The sequence below is a fragment of the Quercus lobata genome, chromosome 3, assembly GCF_001633185.2.
Source record: "Quercus lobata isolate SW786 chromosome 3, ValleyOak3.0 Primary Assembly, whole genome shotgun sequence".
Classification (NCBI taxonomy): Eukaryota; Viridiplantae; Streptophyta; class Magnoliopsida; order Fagales; family Fagaceae; genus Quercus; species Quercus lobata.
In genome coordinates this window covers 52,864,379-52,882,850 of record NC_044906.1, presented here as the reverse complement: position 1 = coordinate 52,882,850, position 18,472 = coordinate 52,864,379, and the positions used below count along the sequence as shown (strand labels likewise).

The 18,472-nt window shown below is 34.2% G+C and overlaps 2 protein-coding genes and 1 pseudogene across 2 annotated transcripts; 2 read left to right on the top strand and 1 right to left on the bottom strand.

Annotated features, from left to right (window-relative positions):
* The first annotated feature begins 2,203 nt into the window (after window positions 1–2,203).
* LOC115981049 lies at window positions 2,204–2,973 on the top strand (annotated as a pseudogene).
* Window positions 2,974–5,106: 2,133 nt separating this feature from the next.
* On the bottom strand, window positions 5,107–6,529 carry LOC115982187 (xyloglucan endotransglucosylase/hydrolase protein 22-like). The gene is made up of 3 exons (XM_031104721.1): window positions 6,171–6,529; window positions 5,860–6,053; window positions 5,107–5,588 (listed from the first exon to the last, which is right to left on the bottom strand). Exons 1-3 carry the CDS (start codon window positions 6,453–6,455, stop codon window positions 5,186–5,188), a joined length of 882 nt encoding a protein of 293 aa, XP_030960581.1. The 5' UTR covers window positions 6,456–6,529; the 3' UTR covers window positions 5,107–5,185.
* Window positions 6,530–13,011: 6,482 nt separating this feature from the next.
* On the top strand, window positions 13,012–18,454 carry LOC115982186 (65-kDa microtubule-associated protein 8-like). Its single transcript, XM_031104720.1, has 11 exons — window positions 13,012–13,371; window positions 13,469–13,672; window positions 14,333–14,590; window positions 14,691–14,903; window positions 15,188–15,340; window positions 15,416–15,575; window positions 15,666–15,817; window positions 15,909–15,996; window positions 16,317–16,390; window positions 17,557–17,631; window positions 17,844–18,454. The coding sequence occupies exons 1-11, from the start codon at window positions 13,276–13,278 to the stop codon at window positions 18,162–18,164; spliced, it is 1,794 nt and encodes a 597-aa protein (XP_030960580.1). The 5' UTR covers window positions 13,012–13,275; the 3' UTR covers window positions 18,165–18,454.
* The last annotated feature ends 18 nt before the right edge of the window (window positions 18,455–18,472 follow it).

Sequence of the window (18,472 nt, the reverse complement as noted above, 5' to 3'; positions counted from 1 at the left end):
TAGAAACTATTTTGAGAGAAAAATCTATTCTTGAATTGATTAGAATGAAAAATGAATTGAATTAAATTTACACTGAAGCTCTGCCTTTATATACGTGTTTACAGAGCTAAAATGGGAAATCAAAACAATCTAACTAACTCTTAACAGACTAACTAACTCTAATAATACAGTTGTACATTTCTTAATCATCCTCACGTGCTTGCTGTCCCACATGCCAATCACTTAAGTCAACTGCTGTTGTTTTGCTTTCATCTTTCCTTTCTTCTTTTGCTTGTGGACTCTGTTGTTTTGATCATCACTACAGCTGTGCCGTTCTTCTTTCTTTGTCTCTGTATTGCTTTGCTTCATGCCTTCTTTCTCAATTGCATATTCAACACATATTAAGCAGACTTTATCTCTAGCTAGGTCCCTAATTACATTAATAGAAGACGAAATTGAGATTGCAACTAGCCTAAAATTGTCTCAAAAGCTTAAACAAATGAATTTAGACCCAATTATGTATCAAAAGAAAAAATAAACTAATCACACCACTCATACATGAATTTTACAGCAATATTAATATAATATAAGCAACTTAACAATTTCAAATAGAGATTAGTTGATTACAGAAAACATCACATCACTACCGGAATTAATTATATGCCATACATAGGTTGTCCTCTCTATTTAAATTGGTAAGATGGATATTGAATATTTTACTTGAGGTAGAGGGTCAAAATAAATACTTCATTTAACCGTCCCATTGGCACGTGCTTTGATTAATAAAAAGATGTGGAAGTGGCTTTGGTGTCTACGGCTGGCTTCTAGGGTCACTGGTGGGATTGTGATAGCCATTTATTTGGGTGCAAGGATTAATATTAGCAGTCACCTTAACTTGCAAGGATAAATATTAGTAGTCATCACCTTTACTTGAGTGACTTTGATAGAGTTTGGATCCACGTTTCTGCGTCCATGTTTGCATTTTTTTTTTTCATACATTTAAAAATTATTTTGCTATAGTGTTTTCAGTTTTCAGTTTTCAGTAAAATAAGTTGTGATTTTACTTGTATCCAAACGGACCATTTTTATTAATGATTGCCCCCAAAAAAAAAAGTTTGGGATATAATGTATTTGGTTATTTATACATTATACTTCATACATGTGTGTTTGAAGTTTGCTAAATTCAAATAACTTATTTGCATAGTACTTATTGAAAGAAATGGTTTTTGGCAATTTTTATGTTAAATGTGTTACAAAAGCAAAAAACTAATTTATTTAAAAAAGCTACAAGTTAGATTATTTTCAAAAAGTTGATTGTCGTTCAAATCCCAAATGCACATTGTAATGCAAAATGTTCAACTTCTAAACTCTTGTACTATCTGAATGTTTCATAACACATCCGCAATTATGACTAGAACCTCCGACCAACTTCAAGAACCTTTTGAAGCTTTTTTTTACAGCAACAGGTTTGTATAATAGCAACGTGGGGCTTCACCGTTGATTACTATTCACCAAGAATACCATCTTCAGGTCTACTTCTTCAATATCAGTATGATAGTGAAATAGATAAAAACACAAATAGCTCTCACTCTCTCTCTCCTGTTTTAGTCGTCCCTCGAATCTGGGCTTAACTAGATCATTTGCAAGACCTTATAGGAATCTAGTTCAACAATTTTTGATAGATCGAACAACTGTTGAACATAATAGAAACTCCTCTTTCTTTGAGTTGAACCTGGGTCTTCTTCAATGTTGAGTGTTGACTATGTTAGTCTCTTATATAAATATTGAAACCTTGTATGCTATTGCCAAATGTAATAATTAACATTTTTCATGGCTAGCGATTTGCTTAAAATACAATTTTTACTATTTAGTGAATATTCCTGTCTTTCCTTACAATTTCTCATTGACTATTTTAGCTTATATATTTAAAGCGAAACTACATTATTGGTCCCTGAAGTTTGCCCTGTGTGCGCAATTGGTCCCTCAAGTTTGAAATGAGCACAATTAGTCCCTTAAGTTTTAAAACTGAGTTGTATTAATCATTTTACTAACTACTATTAACAGTATTACTTACGTAATTAACGGAACAATGACTTAACATTTTTTTAATGATGTGGCATGTTTTTAATTAAAAAAAAAAAAAAAATAGTTTCCACATTAGATGAAATTGAAATCATATTGACCCGATTAAAAACAAATCTGAGATTTTTTTAACAAAGGCACGATGGAGAGAAAGAAGGGGAAGAGAGAGATTTGCCAAGTTAAAAATTGTGCCTTAGTTTTTTTCGACTTAATCTTCCTCTCTGTCTTTTTCCGATCTTCATCTTCGGTCCAAATCCGATGACCCAACTCGCCGAGCTCTCAAAACTAACAATTGGGGAGGACCCACTTGGCAAAAAGGGGTCCGAACCTCCGCTCGGGTCCGCTCTAGCAAAGGTGGCATGTCCGTGGTCGTTACCGGAGCTGCCGGGTTCGTCGGAACCCATGTCTCCGCCGCACTCAAGCGGCGCGGAGACAGTGTGGTGGGCATCAACAATTTCAATGACTACTATGACCCAACGTTGAAGCGATCAAGGCAAGCGCTTTTGGAGCGTTCGGGAGTTTTCATTGTAGAAGGAGAAATCAATGACATGACGCTTTTGAAGAAGCTTTTTGAGCTTATGACTTTTACCCATGTGTTGCATTTGGCAGCTCAAGCTGGAGTGAGGTATGCTATGGAAAATCCTATCTTATATGCATGGTAATCTTGCTGGTTTTGTTAGCTTGTTAGAAGTTTGTAAATTTGTGAATCTACAACCTGCAATTGTGTGGGCTTCGTCTAGTTCAGTTTATGGACTTAATACTAAGGTACCCTTTTCGGAAAAAGATCAAACAAACCGGCCTGCTAGTTTGTATACTACTACAAAGAAAGCTGGTGAAGAAATGGGCAAATCTCTCTCTTCCCCTTCTCTCTCTGTCGTGCCTTTGTTAAAAAAATCTCAGATTTGTTTTTAATGGGTAAATATGATTTCAATTTCATCTAACGTGGAAACTATTTTTTTTTAATTTTTTAATTAAAATCATGTCACATCATTAAAAAAAAATGTCAAGTCATTGTTTCGTTAGCCACGTAAGTAACACCGTTAACAGCAATTAGTAAAAGGATCAATACAACTCAGTTTTAAAACTTAAGGGACTAATTATGCTCGCTTCAAACTTGAGGAACCAATTGCGCATACAGGGCAAACTTCAGGGACTAATAGTGTAGTTTCACCTATATTTAAAGAAAAAAGTGGTTTTAATTTATTTATAGAAATACTATAAATTTCTCCGATTCTGTTTATTTAGAAAGTTCCAATTTTTATTTTAAGCATGGATCAAACAAGAGTGTAAATTTATTGAAAGGAATCAAAGAGTTGAATGTAATATTTGTTTGAACTGTAGTATTATGATACGTGGTCTTTGATATGGACCGAAATGAATTGGATATATTTTGGAAATTAACTGTGCTTTGAATGAAAGAAAAGTATTTTAATCTTTATTACTTTTTATGCCTATTGGAGATGCTCTTATGCCTAAGAGCATTTGTAGCCGTGTAGCTATATTGCTATATTGCTAAATTTTAGCTCATCAAATACTAAAATGATGCTCTAGCAGTGGAGCTAAATCTTTTTTTTTTTTTTGCTCCGCTGCTACAGTGCACATCTATAGATGATGTGCACTGTTCATAAGAGCTAAAAAAAAATATTATTTTATTTGGCCGGTGATTAAAATAATAAAAATGCCTCTCTCTCTTAGTCACTCTTGCCTCTCTCTCTCAGTCACTCTTGCCTTTCTCTCTCTCAGTCACTCTGTGCTCTCCGACCCATGCTTCCACCGGCCTCAACGTCACTGGCCCAAGCCGACCCAAGCCCCAAGCCTTTGACACACGCCTCCGTGCTCTCCGACCCATGCTTCCACCGACCTCAACGTCACTGGCCCAAGCCGACCCAAGCCCCAAGCCTTTGACACACGCCTCCGCCGGCCTCAACGTTACCGCCCAAGCCGACCCAAGCCCTAAGTCACCGATCCACGTCTCCGACCCACGCCTCCGCCCACTTGATCAAACCCATGTTGACACTGTCCTCCCTAAGCCGCAAGCCACCGCTACTGCCCATCTCTCTATTCTCTTTGCTGTGATTGAGTTTTTTATTTATTTATTTTTATGTATTTTCATATGGGTTTGATGGCTGTGGTGGTGGTGGTTGATTTTGGCTATGGTAGTGGTGGTGGATGATTTTGATAGTGGGTTTGTGGATTTTGGTTGTGGTGGTGGTGGATGATTTTGGCTTTGGCTATGAGTTTTGTGGTTTATGGTTGTGGTTGTGGTTGTGGGTTGTGGGTTGTGGGTTGTGGTTGTGGTTGTCATGGTTGGTGGTTTGTGGTGACTGGTGGTGATGGGGTTGTCTATGTTGTGTTGTGGTTGCCAAAGTAGAGTGGTGGTTGTGGCCGGTGGTGGTGGTGGTTATGGGTGTGGTTATGGCTGTGGTTGATGGTAAAAGTGGTTGGTACTGTGGATGTTTTTTGGGTAGTGGGATATATTATTTTATTATGATGTTTATATTATTTTATTGTGTTGAAAGCTAAAATAGATCTACTGCTGCAGCATGTATATAGGTAAAATAGATAAAATAACTTTTGGTGGAACTAAAAAGCTGAATTTTTAGCTTTACTGCTATGGATGCTCTGTTAACTTTATAGACTAACAACAAGAAGAATTTTTTTTTTTTTGGTTGAGGAAAAACAATAGGCAGACTTGGCAAACAGTTGTTAACTCGTGTATTTGGTTTTGACCTATCAAATATGGGTTAAAATATGTATGCACCAAGGTCAGTTACCACACGTTAGAAACCATACTGCACCATTAGGCTTGAAGCCCTGGATCAGTCGGCTAAACTATGGTTGGTTATCCCTGGGCCAGATCAACTGTTAGACTGGCCTTGTGTTTTATTTTTATTCTTTAGCTTAGAATGGGTTGGGCCTAAATGTGTGTGTTTTAATCAGAATGGGTTTGCAGCTTTGAACAAAGTCAAATAATAGACAATACTGTGATATGAAAATAGGCGACAAATGAAAAGAATAAAATAATTTGATTATATCATTGGCGCATACAAATTAATTAATCAAATGGGAATGTCAAAAAATAAAAGAATTGATGTACAAGCTAATATATTTTCTTTTCTGTTCCCTATGACTTGGTGCATTCTAGAGGGAGGCCTTGGGGGAATCTCTTTGTATCTGTGCAGTAATTGTATATCATGTAGTTCTTCTGAACCCATTTCAGCCTGTCTTGACTAGTTGAGTCCAACTCCTGTGAGAGCCACGCATTGCTAGTGGATGCAGAAGAGGGAGAGCTTGAGCTGCAGGATGATATTCCAGAGGACCAAACACATGCATTGGCATTGAAGTTCCTATAGGAGGCAGTGAAAGGAGCTTGTGTCCAGTCTGTCTTGACTAGCCCACCCCTTGTGGCCCAGTCATCAGCATTCCACAGGCTAGAGTAGATCCTCATTGCCTGGTTCTTTGGGAATGGTACACCAATTGACTCCAGGTTCTTGAACTCTCTTATGGGAGTGCCATCCACAGAGAAACTGAAACAGAGAACATAGAATTTCATTAGCTTGTACAACTTATCAAAAATAAATAAATAAAATGACGGAAGACTACAATTTTGAAACAGTAAGTCTATGAATACAATGGTTTTTACAGCTGCTATTATGAACTGTCGTGATTGGTGCACAACAAAAATATTATTCAGGTAAAAGTAATGTTGCTCCAATCACAACAAATTATGTTCCACTGCGAAAAATGTTGTGTCCTTGGTATTAAACATTTTAGAAAGGTGGATTTGTAGATACTTACATGATGCGCTGGGGGTTCCAAAGGATAGAATAGGTGTGGAAATCTGCAGTTGGGTCAAACCAGAGATAGAATTGCTGCTCTCTGTTGCCCTTGCCTTGGCTGAACACATTGGTGTGAATGATGTAAGGATCACCACTCAAATTGCCAAGGAACTCAAAGTCTATCTCATCCCATGTTGACCCTTTTGAGGACAACTGTAAATTCACACGTAAAAAGATGATATATATTAGTATACCTTGAAGCATGGAATATATAAATAAAATTGTATTATAGAAGATTGAGGCAAATGATGATATAGCAGGAGAACTCACATAGTAGGCAGTGACTGTGCCTGCAGAGTTTCCAGGGACAAGCTTGAGTTGCATATCAATCTTTCCGAATAAGAATTCATTCTTGGATTGGAATCCAGAGCCAGAGGTTTTGTCAAGGGAGAGAGTAAGAAGCTCGCCACTGTTTAGTATCTTAGCACGGCCATCACCCCATGTAATATCAAAATCTTGGTACAAGTTACTAGCAGAGGCAGACAATATTAAAGAACCAAGCATAAGAGTACTGATCATCAGCATCACTGGAAATGTTGGAGGAAAAGAAGCCATGGAAATATGAAAGAGGGTAATTGAAAATACGAGTAAGAAGAGCTTATGAAATGAAGGGATCGATGAGTATGGTTGAGAACTTGGATTTGTATATATAGTGAGAAGTGAATAGTGATACGTTTCGTAAGGCCAAAGTCGGGAGAAATTATAATTTCTCCAAAGTCGGAGAGGAAGTAGCATAGGAAGGTCCACTAGTCAAGTCAGCTATGGACAGTTGTTGGCTTTAAGAGATAGCTGTCAAAATTCAAAAGCGTTTTTCCTAGTCCTAATAGTAATAACTCAATCACAAATTTTCTACCAAAAATAAAACTCATAGAAAAAAATATTAAGGACAAGAATTTTTTGGTTGTCAGAATCAGACTCAACCTAACCCTTTTGTTTTTTTTTGGGTTATATCATTGTGGGTGATGGGACGCGGTTTTGGTTTTGGTTTTGCATTGATACTGCACAGTACGCATCACAAAGCTGCTTCTTAGCTGGGTTAGCATTAGCCCATCATCATCATTATCTATATATTTATATAAAATCGAAATCTCTGCTAGCTCCATAATTTTCCACGTCACTTTTTTTTTTTTTTTTTTTAATTTTTTTTATGTTTATTATATTAAACATTTATACATTTAATCCCCCACACCCCCTCCCATCAGCTTTCACGTTACCTCTTTTTTTTTTTTTTTTTTAATTTTAAATTCTTCCTTAACGTATATATATATATATATATAATTATCAAATTATAACCCCCCTTCTTATCCCCAATAGTTAACCCCAAAACCTCTCCAAAATGCCAAAACTCAATCCTCCGCCGCCGCTGCCGCCATGGATCACCGCCACTACATCGATTTCTCTTTGCCTCTCCATCATCGCTCAATCTAGCCCATCATGTTTTATTTTGAGGTAATTAAAACATGTTTTTTACTCTCCTTAATTTCTATATATTGCTCTCTTTCTATCCACTTCAATTGTTCATGGAATTTTGTTAGTTTGTGGTTGTGGGTTGCTCTGGATTTAAGTTTTTTTGTTTTTGTTTTCATGGAATTTTTGTTGGTTTGTGGTTGTGGGTTGCGGGTTGCTCTGGATTTAAGTTTTTTTTTTTTTTTTCTTTGCAGATTTCCACGTTTTCTTCTTCTTACTTTGTTGTCAAATCTATGGCAAAGAAGAATCACAAAATTTTTGTAATTAGATTTTCTTTTTCCGTTTTTTTTGTATGCAATTTTTATTGGATTTTTGGTTTCTTGGGATTCTTCTATTTGGTTTTAATTCTGGGTTTGTTTTAGTTGATATATAGTGTTTTTCTCATCTTCATTTTACATTGGTTTGGATTTTCTTTTTCCCTTTTTTTGGTTATGCAATTTTTATTGGATTTTTGTTTCCTGGGATTCTTCTATTTGATTTCAATTTTGGGTTTGTTTTGGTTTGATATATAGTGTCACTGTCGTCTTCATTTACATTGGTTTTCCCTTTTTATAAATTATTATAATCTCTGGGTCTTATTATATGATAGCCTATGGAATGTTATGTTGGGGCTGCCACTATTTTGGATTTTGTGGGAATTTTTTTGGAAGGTTGGGGTTGGTTAGTATAGTTGTTTGAGATTGCTGAACATGTGTTTGATAGAATGCTCAGATGCTGGTGTTGCTATAACATGGTACTCTTTTTTCTTTTTAAAATTCTCTCTTTTCATTAAGCTTTTTTTTTTCTTACACGTACACAAGCCGTTTGATAAAATTTGTAAGTGATTTTTTGTTGTTGTTCTAGAAGTCATAATACATGGAGAGTGGTAAGGAGGAAGATAAGTAGGGAATGTGATGCTGTGTTGTTGATTTAATCAGGGTGAGATGTATTTGTTGGCCTTATTTTCTCAATGTCATTTTTTGTGTGATGTAAAAACATGACTGTCATTTTTTTTTATGCTTTTTCAATTGAACCAGGATGGATTTTTTTTCTCCAACTTAAATGTATGACTGGCTTTTATGTACTGCACCTATTCTTTGAACTTGCTTTCAAGTTTCACATGATTATATTCTTTAAGAAAACATGTACATACTCCAAATTAAAAGGTAGACTCTAACTATTTGTATTAAAAATTTGTTGTTTTTTTCCTCTTGGAATATACTTTTAAATCCTTTATGAGATTTTGTGTTACCAATATTTGCTATAGCTCAATTTGTTGTATAATTTATAGTGGTGGAACTATTGAGTGTGTATTTTGGTTTCTACAATGAAAATGGTTGGTTTGAGATCTCTAAATGTGACAAGAATTATTTGCGAAGTTGTGAAGTTTTGTTTAAAGGTAGGGAGCAGAATTTTGTGTTGGGCAAGAAACATAGGCAACCACAAAATTTTAGAGGGTGGTTAGAGATGATCACCCGGAATGGAAGTGGTAGCTGGATGGTATGGATGATATAATATATTAAGTAAATGTTTTGAGTTGTTGTGAGAGTGAATATTATTTTTTCACTTTAACATTAGAGAAATCGTTGCATCAATAATAAAATTTATATATTATTTTTATTAATATATTTCATTCTATTTTTCTCCTCAAAATTTGATAGAGATGGTAGTAGCTTCAAAGCATACACAAGTAATTTATTCATATTATTTTTTTCCTATAAAGTTTTATTCTCTCATCGTGACCATTATCTACTCATCAATATATTTTAGCGTACCAATTACTTGCATTGGTACCAATTAATGAATTTCCAATAGGTTTAATTCTTTTTCTTGGTGATAGGTTTCAAATTTGCTACATAGAACGTTTGGTCTTTGTTTTCCTTTTTATTCTTGAAAAGATATAATAATTTCATCGTTAGATGATAGTTGGAAATATTTACAAATTTTCAATTAGTCCAGAAATTTGATTTTCCAGGTTCCAAGGATGAAGGAGATCAAGATTTCAAAGGCCAATTTGATGTAAGCCGTGGCTTTTGTGATGGGTGGAATTCAGGAAGCTTGCAATGATATTTAAATCTTTCAACGGTATCATATACATAATACCAAGTTTTGTATTTTTATATTCCCAGTATGTGATATATTGTTTTAACCAATCCAGTTGATTGTATTTTTATACTCCCAGTATTTGATAATTGTTTTAACCAATCCAGTTGATTGTATTAGTTGCGGTGGAGGTTGGCTATTATGGTCAAATCGAAACCAAAGGCATGTGGATGAAACTTTGAAGTTAGTAGTGGATTTGGTGCAAACAACCTGTACACTTGCTGTGGAATATATGGAAGCTTAGAGAAATAATCAGTCTAGATAGCCTGTTGAAAGGTGTACATGGCCTCTATGGATTTGGGGCTTCAAGCAGTAGAGATAGAGTGTGAATTTAATAGTCCAGTAGATGAAGTAAAGTCAGCTTGACCTACCAATTTGAGCATTGGCCACATCCTTAATGATGTTAGACTACTTGGTAGTTGGTTCTTCTATTAGGAATATATTTTTCTCTTGTGGCTTTCCTTGAACAAACGGACCAACAGAGAAGATAGCATTTGAAGCAAAGAACTGGCTGGGTTTGCTAGACAATGATGTATTGGATGGAGGAGCATCCCCCATGTATTAAGACTCTACTAAACAGTAATGTACCTACTCATTGAAAAAAAAAAAAAAAAACCAAATGTATTTGTAGCATTTTTCAGTAGAATTTCTTGCTTCCTTTCGGCATTTTTACTATAGTGATACTCCAAAAAATTTTAAATCAAAATTTTTTTTTTCTATTAAAAGTTGTGCTATTACCCCAATCCATTAAAAATCACTACTCATGTTTTAATTTTTAAGTTGTAATATCTATTGGACAATATAGTATTTTGTGTTTAAATGCATTAATATTGTTCTTTTTTAAAAACCAAAAAATTGTCATATTTGAATGATATCTTGAATAATCACTAACTATATATAGTATATTATTAATGTCATCTCTTATTTATAAGCATTTCATTTAATTATATAAGTTATTCCAACTAAAATAAAATGAAATGAAGATTTGAAATAATATTTTAAACTACCATAAATAAATATTTGATATAAACTAAAATTAATAAAATTCTCTTTTTAAAATCCTATTTTCAATAGTTTTCCCGTACATCGCACGGGTTAGCGACTAGTGTAATAGTTATTCTTATAGTTTAACTATTCAATAGTTTGGTTATATTTTTATTACAGGGAATAGTCATTCCTTATGAATAGTTATTCTTTAAAATGAGGAATAACTATTCCTCTCTAAAAGGGTTGTAATAGTTATTCCTTAGTAGATGTAATAATTTCTAACATTTATATATTTCCAAATAAATAAACTTTCCATATCCACCTAACAATTATGAAAATAAAAAAATCATAAAAAAATAACTCATCTCTCTAAAATTTAAAATATATTATTTTCTAGGAAATATAATTGTATGAATGAGATTTTTCCTAAAATAGATTATAAGTTTTATTCTAATATTACAACTCGCAACCAAACTAATGAATAGGTTTAGTTATTCCATTACAACGCATTTTATTCCTAGTAATAAAAATTATCATTCCTGTTATAATCCACATTCAGTGTACCAAACGTACCCTAAGAGTTATTTTTATTTTTATTTTTTAACCTTATAGGTGACTTTGTCTCTAACAAGTTTCAAATTCGAGCTTACTATGTGGATACCTTGCCAATCTTCGTATAGGGTTAAGTAATTGGCAACTGTACCACAAGTTAAATTATTTGAGTGTGGTAAGTAAAACCATGGAACAGGGCAATGGCAACAACAACATGCTAGGCCAAGAGCCTTGTAACTTAAGTGACTTTTTAAGTTTTTCCAAAAAAGAAGTCCAATATTTATTCCTCCCACTATTCCCATTATTGTAACTATCCAACAGTATAAGAAAAAAAAAATAACATAAGGGTCTTTTAAAAACTTTGTCTTTATCATATTTAATTCTCATCATTGAAATTTAAGTATTAATTTGACATTTTGAATGTAATAATAAGGGTAAAAATCAAACTTTCTACATCATGTGTCACTATGAGTTTGTGGAAATAACAGTAATCTTTACAAATTAAACACTCTGAACCAATTTTTCTTATGTCAAAAATTGGTTTTTAATTTTTTATTATTATCTAGGATAAGATCGTTTGTGTTGAATATTGCTTTTTTCACCAATAATAATAGAATATTAAAGGCAGTTACTATCTTCACCCTCTTTATATTTTATCATTGCCCCTTAATATTAGAGGAAGATATTATCACATGTATATTAAAATAATAAAGCTATGATGATATTTTAGAACTAGGATAAAAATGCTGGATTGTTCAACGCAAAATAGTAGAACCCATAAAAAATAAAAATAAAAGTTTTATAGAAGGCTGTCAGTTTCATATGAATTTTCCAGATGAATTTTTGTAATGTTGGGGTCTATATGGTCACTCTGCAACTCGAACAAACACTGTGTTTATGATGTTAGACGAGGCCCACAATCAATTTACAAATCCATTCATCAACTTCGTAGTGGATTCTGATCGATAATTATAATAATAAGTCGAAGGAAAGAAATCGCTAGTGGAGGAAGTATCACCAACATGATATCTCAAAGTCATTCATACATCAATTCTTCTGTGGTGGGTGAGACTGCCTTTCTTGATCGTTGAAGCATAATATATGTAAACTATTTTTGTTGTAGTGGCACCTTTAAAAGATAGTTCACACTTCACATATTAGGATAATCCAATGTCCCAAAATATTGAGACCCCACCGATTGTTGTACTTAAAATTCTTAAATTGCAAGCCTTGGTTTGCATATTGTTCCACAACTTCTAGATCTCACTCTTCCTTTTTTTTCTTGACAAAGTTATTAAAAATATAAAGCCCCAGTCAGTTTCAGTTCCATCTTTATGCCATTAATATGTCCTTAACACTCCTGGTATCTCTATCTCTCCACACCTAAATTCAGTCTTCCCTATCAAGATTGACTTCAATTTATTTTATTAAATAGTTTATCAGAAAGGTGTACAAGGTGGGGTGTTGAAACTGCTACAGTATAAAGTCCTCTAAATGACGTGTTATTGATGCCAATGAAATCTTACCTCAACACTAAAAAATCAGTAAAAAAAAATCCACCTATATAGAAAGAAGTATTTTACCTATCAAAATTTTGTCTGGCTAATGGCTTTATTGGCTTATATTGAGTAGCTTGTACATATTGCCAATCTAAACGTATGGTTCTCAATCAGCAAATCAAATCCGATCAAGCCATTTTTTCAACCAAAAAAAAAAAAAAATCCAATCAAGCCAAATTCAAGTGAAAAGTCTTGCAATCAAATGTCATTACTGGACATCAAGATTAGGGCATCACACCGTATGGTCCAGATTCTCACGGTGGCCCATTCTTGAGGGTATAATAGATATTAGTTGCCGAAAGCATGAATTGAGCTGTCTACATTTCTAGGCATAGGTTGCTTCGGAATCAAGTTCAGCTAAAGGGTGATATATGACATATATATATATATATATATAGAAATTTTTTTTTTTTTATCAAATATATATAGAAATTTCTGAATAAAGAGACTAAACTAAAGAAGATACACCTTTTTCTCATTTCTCATATTCAAATAATAGGAGAGGGAAAGACAACCTGGAGGATGAAAAGAACTTACTGATCCTTGAACCCAAAGATTCAACATTACCTAACTCTGTCACACTTGTTTTTTAAGCAATAATTCACACCCAAAGCTCCCACTCCCACCCCATCATTCTCTCTTTCTCCACTTTCCCTCAATTCCAATTGTAATATCAATGAATTTCTCAAACCAGTAGCTTGGCTATCTGTGAGCTCCACCCATATCAAATGGAGCATCAGATAAGTTCACTGCAAACAACAATTAGAATGAGAAGCACTGCATTGCTAGAAACTTCATGTGGATATTTACTTCAGGAATTGCAGGCAAGAGTTTTTTTTTTTTTATCGTAATTATTTGTGTACAAAAGTAATAGTTGGAATGTTTCTCATTCACTGTTCTTATATCAAAAATTTGAAACAGATGATATGGGATGAAGTTGGAGAAGATCAATTTGAAAGAGAGAAGGTTCTGCTAGATTTAGAACAGGAGTGTCTAGAGGTTTACAGGAGAAAAGTTGACACTGCAAATATATCAAGAGCTCACCTGCATCAGGAGTTGGCAGAAGCTGAGGCTGAATTTACCCATCTTCTTTTGTCCCTTGGTGAACGATCTCTCCCTGGACGGGTACCACTTATCAACTCATGTAACCACAAATGCATGCATATAAATTAGAATACCGGTATGCATGTGAAAAGTAGTCAGGATGTAGCGTTCACTTTCTCCAAAAAAAAAGGATGTAGTGTTCAATTCTGGAATCCTTCAGTCATGTGATTTTTGGAGAATATCAATGCAATTTATTAAATACAGTTAAGAAACAAGATTCAAACTTCTAATTAGAAAGTCTCGTATAATTAGAATACTGGTATACATCATAGATGTGAAAAGTAGTCAGGATGTAGTGTTCAATTCTGGAATCCTTCAGCCAAGTGATTTTTGGAGAATATCAATGCAATTTATTAAATTGAGTTAAAGAAACAAGGTTCAAGCTTCTAATTAGAAAGGTTTCATATAATTCAAAAGAAAACAGAATTTCATTAAATTAGTCACAGTAGAAAATTGACCACAGGTTTTTCCTGCCATTATAAGGAATGGCCCAATAAGTAGGCCCGACAATGTTGTCATGGCTGACTTCCAGCCAGAAATATGCTTTTGGGTGAGTCTATCAAATTGTGACTATTACAATGAGAGTGAAATATTCGAACACAATGAATCTACTCCTCTTGACATCAGAAAATCTCAACTCACTTATACTTGCATGGACTAAACTAATTCTTGTCTGAACAGCCAGAAAAGATGACAGGAACATTGAAAGAGCAGCTAGACTCAATCACACCAGCTTTGCGGGAGATGCGGTTAAGAAAAGAAGAGAGGATGAACCAATTCCAAGCTGTGCAAGGACAAATTCAGAAAATTTCTGCAGAAATAGCAGGTCAATCAGAGTACGATAATTCATCATCAACTGTCATAGTGAACGAGAATGATCTTTCTTTGAAGAAACTTGAGGAGTATCAGATTGAACTACAAAGACTCCGTAATGAGAAGGTACAAATAAAAGTGATTAAGAAATTGTTCTGTGCAATGAACAGAGTATAACTGAAATAATCAATTTTCATATTCTTTTACTCTTTTGTCTACCTCGAAGAATGAAAGGCTCCAAAGAGTAGAAAAATACATAGGCAAAATCCACAACCTGACTGCAATACTGGGGATGGATTCCTCAATGATCATAACCAAAGTTCATCCAAGCCTGAACGAATTGAGTGGAATGTCAAAAAATATAAGCGACAGTATTTTGGCTAAACTCAAAAGCACAGTGGAGTCTCTGGAGGAAGAAAAGCAAAAGCGGCTTGAGAAGGTAATGCTTAAGCTGTTGTGCTACTAATTTTTTGATCAGAACTTATTTGCATGAGGTACCAACCTGCCTCGGCAAAACAAGGTACTTTGGTGACTATCAAGTGAGTAATCACAAATGTAAAGAGTTTCACATAACTCGAAACACAATGCTGACCTGACCTAATTGATGGTAAAATCACATAAATTTGATAGTAGTGATGCTAAGCACCCCAGTTTCCTTTGTTTTATATTTTTTTTCAGTTGCTATATACTGATAGTGATTTATTTCTTCATATATTTTGGTAGCTACGCCAACTTGGTAGAGCATTGAAAAACTTGTGGAATCTCATGGACACACCCTCCAGAGAGCGTCATTCATTCTACCATGTTACTGATTTATTATTAGTCTCGTCTGAAGTATCAGATCCAGGAAGCCTCACTCCTAGTATAATTCAGCAGGTCAGTATATAATGTTTATGACACTCAAACGTATCAGAAACAACTAGACATAATAGTAACTCAAATGGTTTCAAGGCTGAAGCTGAAGTCAAGAGACTGGATCAGTTAAAATCAAGTAAGATGAAAGAGTTATTCCACAAGAAACAAAATGAGCTGGAGGAGATATGCAATAAATCACACATGGAGATTCCTTCACAATCAGAGATGGATAACATAACAAACCTCATAAAAACTGGTGCGATTCTTGATATGTATTTGTTTTCTAGTATATGGTGGTGTTGTTTGAAACTATAGAAACTAATAATCTAGCATGAATGTACAATAGGAGAGATTGACCATGCTGATCTCCTCATGAGCATGGATGAACAGATATCAAGAGCAAAAGAAGAAGCTTCTAGCAGGAAGGCTATAATGGAGAAGGTAGAAAAGTGGATGTTGGCACGTGATGAGGAGCGCTGGCTGGAAGAATATAACAGGGTTATTTTTTTTATAATCATTGGTTAACGAGATTAGTTGTCTCTGACCTTTTACCTCCTTTACATGTTTGTTAATCCATGTATGCTTTCAGGATGAGAATCGATACTCAGTCAGCAGAGGTGCCCACAAGAACCTCAGACGTGCAGAACGTGCCAGAATAACAGTCAACAAAATCCCAGGTGTTTAGAGTTTCTGTATGTTAATTTATACACCCAATGGGAAGAAAGAATTTGACAACCGTGTCAAGAAATATTACATTTTTTTAGGTGAAAACTAAAATTTTGCAGAATAATGGTATATTATGCAATATTAACCAAGTAGATCATAAAATATAAACTATTAGTGAAATAAAAATAGCCATCAATTTATTTTGGACAGCGTATGACATTTACCTTGAACTAAAAAGATCAAAAGCTACTAAATGAAATATCATGTGGAGTTCTGATAAATATATAAATATATTTAACATTATGTGTTTTCACATGATGGTTAACTGCAGCTTTGGTAGATTTGCTAACAGTAAAGACTAAGAGCTGGGAAGAAGAAAGAAAGAAAGTTTTCTTGTATGATGAGGTAGATATTCTGGTGCTTATGACTACATTCTGATAAAAGATTGTTTCTTATCACTGCATGACACTTATCTATGCTTGTTTGTTTGGCCCTTTGTTCAGCCTTTTTAAAGCCTCACTTTTTCTAGATACAGAAGTTCTTTTCTCCAGCTTATTTTTTAAGCAAAATAGGCCAATGTAAATAACCTATACTAAAAGAATTGTTGGTTGAAACTATAAATAAGAAACACCATTTTTTATTCAGTGAAACCACAGAGCAGAGAAGTTCACAGATGGTAAAAATTGAGAATCAGCTAGAAGTTCTGATATAGAAAACTCTAGAATAAATAGAAATAGAGCATCATCAGACAAGATTCATAGGCAAACTGTTCTAATATGATTCAGAATCTGTGCTAAGGAGAACTAATGTTCTTTGTAGATTTCCTCCCTGTGATCATTAATTTTTCCCTATTTTGATTGATATCACCCCCATTACTCTAGATACCTATACAAAAATGTTCAAACAGCAGGGACCCACACACTCAATTGAATTTAATTCTAAGCGAAGACTTACTAATATATTCCTGTGTAGGCCTGCATATTTCGAAATCAATCTTGCAAGTCATTACTCATATGGTTCCCTAGAAGCAGATAAAAACAAAAGCATTCGACTTTTTATTCTAGCTTATCTAAAAGAAAAAATAAAGAAAAATATTTTTTCCTTCATTGTGTATTATCAGCAATGTCAATTACATAATCAACATTGAAGAGCATTTGGTGTAAATTAAATTTTACCAACCACAAAATAGGATTTTTGACATCAAAGAAAATCTGCAATTATGATGCTTCAAAACTTCAAAAGTAATTGCTAGTCATAAATTTTTCGTGTTACAAAAAAATGTCAAGCAAACTCTTTCATACACATGGATTCGTTAGTGTAAACTAAATTATACTTGTCAAGAAACATGGAGTAATAAATTAAATTAAAAAAATGATACCAAAAACCTAAAAATATTTTGAGCAGAAAACATGTCAAGTCGGTGGAACTCTTAACTCCTGGGTTCTTTTAATGCCTGACAGTTTGAATTCCAACTGTACAACTTCTGTGTCATTTGGTACTGTGCATCTCCAGACTCATTGAGTAAACCAAGTAACCTATCATATTGAAAATGGTATCTCCTGTTGTTTTAGGTACCTCTCCTGGCAATGTTAGAAGAGTATAACATGTTCAGGCTGGAAAAAGAAGAGGAGAAGCAAAGACAAAGGGTTAGTGTAATATGGCAATGCAAACACAATTTCATGTTTTTCATTCTTTTGCTTATCAAGTTCATGTATTCTTGAAAGTAAATATTACAGTCTTCTTTCTATGGTGGAGCTCTCCTGTAAAACATTCTAAACACTAAATATATGCATGTACCAATACTCACAGTAGAACTGTATATTCTTACCTACTCTCTGATATGGTCTTTGTCATACAGGAAAATAAGAAGGTACAAAGCCAAGTAGTAGTTGAGCAAGAGAATTTGTTTGTGTCCAGGCCAGGTACCAGCAGCCGACGTCTTTCAAATGGGAGCCTGAACGGAGGATTTACTAATGCTGTGCCTTTAAACAGAAGGGTTTCTCTGGGCATTCAACACTTGGGATCAAATAGCATTAATTCAGCAACACAAGGCATATCGTTCATAAAAGAAGGAAGGAAAGTACAAGGTGAAAAGATGTTTGCTCGACCAAGCCTTGCTCATCTTAGAGATGAAACAGCTTCAGTGGTGTCAACCTTTTCAGGCCCATTATCTCCTTGAATTTTGAGTCAGATCTGTAGACCTTCATGCGTGATGAGGTAGACGAGATTTGAGAAAGTTTCTTTTCTGAAAAAAATAACAAATCCTGCAGACAATTAATCCAAAATATTGCCATGTATTTTATCTATTTTTCTGAACTATCTGCCCTGTCTAGGAGTTCAAGACAAAAGGTGATTCTAAGGGCTAATGTAATAAGTTTTAGGGCCATTTTATTCTCACTTCAAGTACAACTGATGTACATTTTGCAGTTAGATGTATCAATAAAATTTGTGTTTAAAATTATAATAAAATTGTGTTTTTAAGTTCTG